A 10,341-nucleotide genomic window follows, 5' to 3' on the forward strand; every position below is an offset into this window, starting at 1 on the left:
TTGCCTGCTCCTCCTCGGCAAAAGCATTGGCACGTGTTGTGGCATCGCCGTCCTCATGGCCCTAATGGTGCAAGAGGGCTCAACGTGGCGCCTTAGAGGCAGTGATGGTAGGGTTGCCAGCTACGACACCCAGACTTCCATCATCCTTAGTCACCACACGACAAGCTCACCTATAGTATGGTGGGGTGTAGGATGCATGGGAGAAAGGCATAAGGGCGCAACATGGTGTGAAGGGGGCATCTCACCACACAACAAGCTCACCTATAGTGTGGTGGGGTGCAGGATGCATGGGAGAAAGGCATCAGGGCGCAACATGGTGCGAAGGGGGCATCGATGAGGTACGGGAGGGTGGTGGGAGATGCAAGAGAGAGGCCAGACCAGGAAGGGGTGGACGGTGGGTGACATGCAAAACTCCCATGAATTTAATTAGCTCTCCAGCATGGAGTGGTTGGGTTTACTGATGCAAACTTTGATCGCCAAAGAATGGTATGAGGAGACATAATTTTTAGGGCATGTCCTAAAGAAAACATGGGTAGCAAACGAGACATGTAAGCCATTGGGTCAGTTTTTTTGGGGGGCACTTTTTTTGGGCGATTTGACACTTCGTAGGAATTGGACACGAGTTTACCAACTCTGTTGGAGATGCTCTTACATCATTATTTCACGTATCGACTTTAACATGCTTATTGCATGTCTTTTGTTTTCAAGGAGTAGGATACTATTTCAAAACACAGAATACATACATCTCTACTATTAAAGCAGGATGTGCCGTCGTGTTGGTTCAACCTCCGCGATGGTTAGACCTCCCAGCGATCGATCCCACTTCTCGATCCCACCTCGCAAGAAAGAAATAAAAACATCGTACGATCCACCTCCCACGTCTCCCCTCTCCTTCCTTCCCCTGACACAATCGTGACATCCACCTCCCATGTCTCCCCTCTCCTTCCTTCCCCTGACACAATCGCGACATCGGCGGCTGTGGCGCGCTAGCCGCCGTTCCTGACGCCGCCCCCGCCCCCGCGCGCTAGCCGCCGCTCCCGGCGCAGCTCAGTCGCCTGCCCCCGCCCACGCCCCCGCGCGCTCGCGGCCGCCCCCGAGCCACGCAGGGCACCGCGCCGTTGCGCCCGTCCAAGCGTGCGCACTAGGAGGCCCACGAGGCCGCGCCGTCGGGGATCGTCTCCGGCCTCCACCTCGGCCGCCTCATCTCCTCCCGCTCCGGCGCTAGCCGCCGCTACCCGGCGTTGCTCGATCCCCCGCCCCCGCGCACTCGCGGCCGCCCCCAAGCCGGGCGGGGTGCCGCGCCGCTGCGCCCGTCCAAGCGCGTGCATCGGGAGGCCCTCGAGACCGCGCCGTCGGGGATCGTCTCCGGCCTCGACCTCAGCCGCCTCATCTCCTCCCGCTCCGGCGGCTCGTTGCGCAAGGTCGCCGCCGAGGCCGCCGCCGCCGGGGCCCGTGTCTTCGCCGACCTGCACGACGCCCTGCCCGACCCGCTCGACGCGTCCAACGAGGAAGGGAGGACAAGGTGGGATTGGAAATCATAGAAAAGTTTCCTATGCGCTAGCTTGCCTGCAAGTCCACGGGAAACTTTCAACCTCTTGCAGATTTTGCTTTGTCTTAATCAAGAAAATCCATGTGCTTTGTGTGGTGCGACCAAACAAACTATAATATTACATCATTACCTTCTTCGGTGTTTGCAATCTACGACTATTCATGCCATAGCATCCAACACCTAACATCTTTTAACTGTATGTAATTACAGGCAAAGCAATGAGGAGGTACAGCCCCCAGTACCGGAGCCCCACAAGGAGGGGATATGGTGGCAGAGGTAGAAGTCCCCCAAGGAGGGGATATGGAGGACGGAGGGAGCAGGGTTCAGGAAGCTTCTTGGTCCGCAACATCCCATTAAGTTGCACGTAGAAAAACTGTGGCATGGATACATACGGCTTTCTTGATGACCTGCTTTTTCAAGAAAGAAGAATATTTCACTTTGCAATGGTATTGTCATTGGTTTTGTTTTCTTAACTGTGGCAGGCCGGAGGATCTTAGAGTTCCTTTTGAAAGGTTTGGTCCTGTTCGGGATGTGTACCCGCCAAAGGATTATTACACCAGGTAGGTTTATGTATTCGCATAATTTATTTGCAATTGGCAAACAACTTTTGGCCTTGTTTTCCAATGATAATATGAAATATAGAAAAAGAGGACTTTGTACGCTTATCTACATGGTTGTTGCATAAGCTTGGTATAATACCCAACCATTTTTATGATGAAGAGATGTTGTGAGCATGTCTTTTAGATTTGGTGTGATGTCGGTTTGCAACCATGTTTGTGCATTAGCGTTTAGGCTCAATGAAAATGATCCAGTCATTGTAGTATCCTCATGTGCTTCAGTGATTAATTCTTGTCACTAAAATGTGTGATTAACTAATCTAGAAATGCTTATGCTACCTTGTCTTACGTATTCACCCATGTCCTATGATAGTTTATTTTCTGAAATTGTTGCCAGGATTGTATCGGTTTGATGTAAGTATAGTCCCTTGATTTGTTGAAGAACATTTTTGTTATATTCCTAACAATTAATTTTCTTGGCAAGATAGAGTCTTGTCCCAATGAAGAAGTTCTTTTATGAAGACAAAGATTTGTTTTGAGAAAATTAGTTTCGTGAAGAGAAGATAAGAGAGTTGTATTGGGTAGTCCATGAGAAGATTAAATGAAGCGAAGTTCATTTCAAGTACTTTTGAGACTTTTCAAACATTGAGGACTTGAAGCGAATGATTTTACGAAGATACTCTTTATGAGGATCACCGTACTTAGTCATTATACAAGAAATTTGTACAAGAAACTTGGATACTAGGACCTGGACATAGCTGTGTTTTCCAACACTTGCTTCACGTTTGATGGGAAATGTGTGTAAGTTGTTGATTGTGCTTCGTCAAGAATCATAGAGGGCACACTGCATTTGAACTGAGATGATGGTAACATGAGAGGCACACACATTCTTTATGAATACTTCATGCCCTCTTTTTTGTCTTTTATCCCATTAATTTCCATATTATCCTACCTTTTCTAATGAATCGTTATATGCACGGATCCCCGAGGGTTTGCATTTGTGGAGTTTGTTGACCCTTATGGTGCATCTGATGCACAATATCACTTAAACCACACATTATTTTTTGGCCGAGAGATAACTGTTGTTGTTGCTGTCGAGTCACGGAAAAGGCCAGATGATATGCGTAATAGAGCTAGAGTCACGTATGCTATTCCATTCTTGTGAAGTTCTTCCTTATCTCATGTTATGTGCTCATTTGCACTGGCTGCTTTGCACGGGGTTATTCTGGTGAACCTGAAAGGCGTAATTCTCGTTATGGTACTTTCTTATGTCATTGTAATTTTTTTGGAAATGGAATCATTAATGTTGTATGATTTGCAGTCTTGCATACTCTGAAATGCTAATCTTGAATTCTGAAAGCTTCATTCATGCTTTCTATTAGACTGTTTATCCCATCTTAGACTTTGCTTTGGGATAGAATTTTTTGACCTTTTGCGGCCTCACAAATCTTGAATTCTGAAAGCTTCATTCTGCAGTTTACTGTGTTTTGAGTATTTTAAATTATGTATCGAATTATTTTTGCTGCAGCATAAGTTACCAAATTATTTACGGCCTCACAAATTTCAGGGAGGTCCCGATCCCGTTCACGCTCCTACTCTCCTCGCTATCGTGGCCGTCCTCGGTCAAGATCAAGGTAGGGCAACAGTAGGTCATGTAGTTTCGCTTGTCATATGACATTCCTAAAGCTACTCCCATATCGTTCATGAATCCATCAACTCTCTTCTAAATATTTGATTATATTATTTAAAAGGTCATACTCTCCTGCTCCAAGACGGCGAGAGGATTACTCTGCTTCCCCACCAAGATCACATCACACACAGTCTCCTAGGTGTCTGCCAAAGGGACATGAAGAAGACGAGCGGAGATCCTATTCTCCTGCTGGTAGAAGTGGCGGCGAGCGTGATGTTGATACTAATGGAAAGTAAGTTCTATTTTTACTGTTCATTTTTAGCAATAAGCAATTGTTATATTATATCTGCTGACATCTTTCAGTCGTACACGAGTCGTCCCATCAGAGGTTCGTTTGTTGTGTGACTTAGCTCAGCCTACACCATCCTGGTAACTGATTGTGTAAAGCTGCTGAAATTTACTCTTCCTCATGATTTTTACACTAATCTGTAGCTGGTAATGTTTGTTGGGGAACGTCGCATGGGAAACAAAAAATTTCCTACGCGCACGAAGTCCTATCATGGTGATGTCCATCTACGAGAGGGGATTTCCGATCTACGTACCCTTGTAGATCGCACAGCAGAAGCGTTAAGAAACGCGGTTGATGTAGTGGAACGTCCTCACGTCCCTCGATCCGCCCCGCGAACCGTCCTACGATCTAGTGCCGAACGGACGGCACCTCCGCGTTCAGCACACGTACAGCTCGATGATGATCTCGGCCTTCTTGATCCAGCAAGAGAGACGGAGAGGTAGATGAGTCCTACGGCAGTGTGACGGCGCTCCGGAGGTTGGTGGTGATCTAATCTCAGCAGGGCTCCGCCCGAGCTCCGCACAAACGCGATCTAGAGGAAAAACCATGGAGGTATGTGGTCGGGCTGCCGTGGCAAAAGTCGTCTCAAATCAGCCCTAATACCTCAGTATATATAGGATGGAGGGGGAGGGAAGAGGCAGCCTCAAACCCTCAAGGTTTGGCCGAAATTGGAGGTGGAGGAGTCCTACTCCAATCCTATTTGGAGTAGGATTCCACCTTCCCACTTGGAAGCTCTTTCCACCTTGTGTTTTTTCCTTCTCAAACCTTATGGGCCTTAGTGGGAACTTATTCCAGCCCACTAGGGGATGGTTTATCTCTTCCCATAGCCCATGAGACCCCTTGGGGCGTGACACCCCTCCCGATGGTCCCCGGCACCCCTCCCGGCAATCCCGGTACACTACCGATGAGCCCGAAACTTTTCCGATGACCAAAACAGGACTTCCTATATATCAATCTTTACCTCCGGACCATTCCGGAGCTCCTCATGACGTCCTGGATCTCATCCGGGACTCCGAACAACATTCGGTAACCAACCATATAGCTCAAATACGCATAAAACAACGTCGAACCTTAAGTGTGCAGATCCTGCGGGTTCGAGAACTATGTAGACATGACCCGAGTGACTCCTCGGTCAATATCCAATAGCGGGACTTCGATGCCCATATTGGATCCTACATATTCTACGAAGATCTTATTGTTTGAACCTCAGTGCCAAGGATTCATATAATCCCGTATGTCATTCCCTTTGTCCTTCGGTATGTTACTTGCCCGAGATTCGATCGTCAGTATCCGCATACCTATTTCAATCTTGTTTACCGGCAAGTCTCTTTACTCGTTCCGTAATACAAGATCCCGCAACTTACACTAAGTCACATTGCTTGCAAGGCTTGTGTGTGATGTTGTATTACCGAGTGGGCCCCGAGATACCTCTCCGTCACACGGAGTGACAAATCCCAGTCTCGATCCATACTAACTCAACGAACACCTTCGGAGATACCTGTAGAGCACCTTTATAGTCACCCAGTTACGTTGCGACATTTGATACACACAAAGCATTCCTCCGGTGTCAGTGAGTTATATGATCTCATGGTCATAGGAACAAATACTTGACACGCAGAAAACAGTAGCAACAAAATGACACGATCAAGATGCTACGTCTATTAGTTTGGGTCTAGTCCATCACAATTCTCCTAATGATGTGATCCCGTTATCAAGTGACAACACTTGCCTATGGTCAGGAAACCTTGACCATCTTTGATCAACGAGCTAGTCAACTAGAGGCTTACTAGGGACAGTGTTTTGTCTATGTATCCACACATGCACTGTGTTTCCAATCAATACAATTATAGCATGGATAATAAACGATTATCATGAACAAAGAAATATAATAATAACTAATTTATTATTGCCTCTAGGGCATATTTCCAACAGTCTCCCACTTGCACTAGAGTCAATAATCTAGTTCACATCACCATGTGATTCCAACGAATCCAACACCCATATAGTTATGGGGTCTGATCACGTCTTGCTCGTGAGAGAGGTTTTAGTCAACGGTTCTAAAACTTTCAAATCTGTGTGTTCTTTACAAATCTTTATGTCATCTTATAGATGCTGCTACTATGTGCTATTCGGAAATACTCCAAATATCTACTCTACTATACGAATCTGTTTCACTACTCATAGTTATTCGGATTAGTGTCAAAGCTTGCATCGACGTAACCCTTTACGACGAACTTTTTAACCACCTCCATAATCGAGAAAAATTCCTTAGTCCATCAATTACTAAGGATAAATTTTGACCGCTGCTAGTGATTCAATCATGGATCACTCTCTGTACCTCTCAACAGACTTTGAGTTAAGGCACACATCAGGTGCGGTACCCAGCATGGCATACTTCAGATTCTACGGCCAAGGCATAGAAGACGACCTTTGTCTATTCTCTTTATTCTGCCGGGGTTGGGTTTTGAGTCTTACTCAAATTCTCACCTCACAACGCAACCAAGAACTCCTTCTTTGCTGATCTATTTTGAACTCCTTCAAAAACTTGTCAAGGCATGCATCTTGTTGAAACTTCTATTAAGTGCTTTCGATCTATCTCCATAGATCTTTTATGCTCAACGTTCAAGTAGCACAATCCAGGTATTCCTTTGAAAAACTCCTTTCAAACAACCTTGTATGCTTTACAGAAATTCTACATTACTTCTGATCCACAATATGTCAACCACATATACTTATCAGAAATTCTACAGTGCTCCCACTCACTTCTTTGTAAATACAAGTTTCTCATAAACCTTGTACAAACCCAAAATCTTTGATCATCTCATCAAAGTGTATATTCCAACTCCGAGATGCTTGCACCAGTCCATTGAAGGATCGCTGGAGCTTGCATACTTGCTAGTATCTTTAGGATCGACAAAACCTCCTGGTTGTATCACATACAATCTTTGCTCAAGGAAACCGTCGAGGAAACAATGTTTTGACATCCTATGTGCAATATTTCATAAATAATGCAGCAACTACTAACATAATTCTAACAGACTTTTAGCATCGCTACGAGTGAGAAAGTCTCATCATAGTCAACTGTTTGATCTTGTCGGAAACATCTTTGCGACAAGTCGAGCTTTTCTTAATAGTGACTTATCACCATCATCGTCTGTCTTCCTTTTAAAGATCCATCTTTACTCAATAGTCCTATGACCATCAAGTAGTTCTTCCAAAGTCTACACTTTGTTTTCATACATGGATCCTCTCTCGGATTTCATGGCTTCCAGCCATTTGTCGGAATCCGGGCCCACCATTGCTTTCTCCATAACTCGTAGGTTCATTGTTGCTCAACAACATGACCTCCAAGACAGGGTTACCGTACCACTCTGTAGTAGTACGCGACCTTGTCAACCTACGAGGCTTGTAGTAACTTGATCCGATGCTCGATGATCACCATCATCAGCTTTCACTTCAATTGGTGTAGGCGCCACAGGAACAACTTCCTGCGCCCTGCTACACACTGGTTGAAGTGATGGTTCAATAACCTCATTAAGTTCTACCACCCTCCCACTCAATTCTTTCGAGAGAAACCTTTCCTCGAGAAAGGATCCGTTTCTAGAAACAAACACTTTGCTTTCGGATCTAAGATAGGAGATGTACCCAACTGTTTTGGATATCCTATGAAGATGCATTTATCCGCTTTGGGTTTGAGCTTATTCGACTGAAACCTTTTCACACAAGTGTCGAAGCCCCGAACTTGCAAGAAACGACAGTTTAGATTTCTCCAAACCTCAGTCTATACCGTGTCATCTCAACGGAAATACGCGGTGCCCTATTTAAAGTGAATGCGGTTGTCTCTAATGCATAACCCATAAACGATAGTGGTAATTCGATAAGAGACATCATAGCATGCACCATACCAAATAGTGTGTGGCTATGACATTCAGACACATCATCACACTATGATGTTCCACGTGGCATGAACTGCGAAACAATTTCCACATTGTCTTAACTACGTACCAAAACTCGTAACTCAGATATTCATTTCTATGATCATATCATAGACAGTTTATCCTCTTGTTACGACGAACTTCACTCCTGAAACAAAATTGAACTTTTCAATATTTCAGACTTGTGATTCATTAAGTAAATACTCTTGTATCTACTCAAATCGTCATTGAAGTAAGAACATAATGATATCCACTGCGTGCCTCAGCACCCATTGGACTGCATACATCAAAATGTATCACTTCCAACAAGTTACTATCTTGTTTCATCTCAATGAAAACAAGGCCTTGCTCATGTGGTATGATTTGCATGTCACTAGTGATTCAAAATTAAGTGAGTATAAAGATCCATCAGCATGGAGCCTCTTCATGCAATTTATACCCACATGACTCAAGCGACAGTGCCACAAGTAAGTGGTACTATCATCATTACCTCGTATCTTTTGGCACCAATATCATGAACATGTGTAACACTACGATCGAGATTCAATAAATCATTGAAGGTGATTATTCAAGCAAATAGAGTAACCATTATTCTCTTTAAATGAATAATCGTATTGCAATAAACACGATCCAATCATGTTCATGCTTAACACAGGCACCAAATAACAATTATTTAGGTTTAACACCAATCCCGATGGTAGAGGGAATGTGCGACGTTTGATCATATCAACCTTGGAAACACTTCCAACACGTATCGTCACCTCGCCTTTAGCTAGTCTCCGTTTATGCCGTAGCTTTCATTTCGTGTTACTAATCACTTAGCAACCGAACCGGTATCCAATACCCTCGTGCTACTAGGAGTACTAGTAAAGTACACATCAACATCATGTATATCAAATATACTTCTTTCGACTTTTGCCACCCTTCTTATCTACCAAGTATCTAGAGTTGCTCCGCCTCAGTGACCGTTCCCCTCATAATAGAAGCACTTAGTCCCAGGCTTTGGGTTAAATCTAGGGTCTCTTCATTAGTGCAACAACTGTTTTGTCGTTTCACAAAGTATCCCTTCTAGCCCTTGCCTTTCTTGAAACTTAGTGGTTTTACTAACCATCAACTATTGATGCTCCTTCTTGATTTCTACTTTCGCAGTGTCAAACATCGCGAATCGCTCAAGGATCATTGTATCTATCCTTGATATGTTATAGTTCATCACGAAGCTCTCACAGCTTGGTGGCAGTGACTTTGGAGAACCATCACTATCTCATCTGGAAGATTAACTCCCACTTGATTCAAGCGATTGTCGTACTCAAACAATCTGAGCACACGCTCAACGATTGAGCTTTTCTCCTTTACTTTGTGGACAAAGAATCTTGTCGGAGGTCTCGTACCTCTTAACAAGGGCACAAGCATGAAATCACAATTTCATCTCTTTAGAACATCACTTATGTTCCGTGACGTTTCAAAATGTCTTCGGCGCCTTGCTTCTAAGCCATTAAGTATTTTGCACTGAACTATCGTGTAGTCATCAGAAACGTGTATGTCGGATGTTCACAGCATCCACAGACGACGCTCGAGGTGCAGCACACCGAGTGGTGCATTAAGGAGATAAGCCTTCTGCGCAGCAACAAGGACAATCCTCGGCTTTACAGACTCAGTCTGCAAAGTTTGCTACCATCAACTTTCAACTAAATTTTCTCTAGGAACATATAAAAACAGTAGAGCTATAGCGCAAGCTACATCGTAATTCGGAAATACCATTAGACTATGTTCATGACAATTAGTTCAATTAATCATATTACTTAAGAACTCCCACTCAAAAAGTACATCTCTCTAGTCATTTGAGTGGTACATGATCCAAATCCACTATCTCAAGTCCGATCATCACGTGAGTCGAGAATAGTTTCAGTGGTAAGCATCTCTATGCTAATCATATCAACTATACGATTCATGCTCGACCTTTCGGTCTCATGTGTTCCGAGGCCATGTCTGCACATGCTAGGCTCGTCAAGCTTAACCCGAGTGTTCCGCGTGTGCAACTGTTTTGCACCCGTTGTATGTGAACGTTGAGTCTATCACACCCGATCATCACGTGGTGTCTCGAAACGAAGAACTGTCGCAACGGTGCACAGTCGGGGAGAACACAATTTCGTCTTGAAATTTTAGTGAGAGATCACCTCATAATGCTACCGTCGTTCTAAGCAAGATAAGGTGCATAAAGGATTAACATCACATGCAATTCATAAGTGACATGATATGGCCATCATCATGTGCTTCTCGATCTCCATCACCAAAGCACCGGCACGATCTTCTTGTCACCGGCG

General features: G+C 44.5%; 1 protein-coding gene across 1 annotated transcript; it reads left to right on the forward strand.

Moving 5' to 3' along the window:
- The first annotated feature begins 1,767 nt into the window (after window positions 1-1,767).
- On the forward strand, window positions 1,768-4,032 carry LOC123405243 (serine/arginine-rich SC35-like splicing factor SCL30). The gene is made up of 6 exons (XM_045099007.1): window positions 1,768-1,913; window positions 2,032-2,109; window positions 3,085-3,246; window positions 3,321-3,364; window positions 3,674-3,740; window positions 3,858-4,032. Exons 1-6 carry the CDS (start codon window positions 1,768-1,770, stop codon window positions 4,030-4,032), a joined length of 672 nt encoding a protein of 223 aa, XP_044954942.1.
- The last annotated feature ends 6,309 nt before the right edge of the window (window positions 4,033-10,341 follow it).

The sequence above is a fragment of the Hordeum vulgare genome, chromosome 6H (genome assembly GCF_904849725.1).
Source record: "Hordeum vulgare subsp. vulgare chromosome 6H, MorexV3_pseudomolecules_assembly, whole genome shotgun sequence".
NCBI lineage: Eukaryota > Viridiplantae > Streptophyta > Magnoliopsida > Poales > Poaceae > Hordeum > Hordeum vulgare.

Coding starts and splice junctions, on each gene's coding strand:
- LOC123405243 (XM_045099007.1), top strand. CDS start 1,768: ATGAGGAGGTACAGCCCCCAGTACCGGAGCCCCACAAGGAGGGGATAT. Junction 1,914..2,031: donor AACATCCCATTAAGTTGCAC/GTAGAAAAACTG, acceptor TAACTGTGGCAG/GCCGGAGGATCTTAGAGTTC. Junction 3,741..3,857: donor CGTCCTCGGTCAAGATCAAG/GTAGGGCAACAG, acceptor ATTATTTAAAAG/GTCATACTCTCCTGCTCCAA.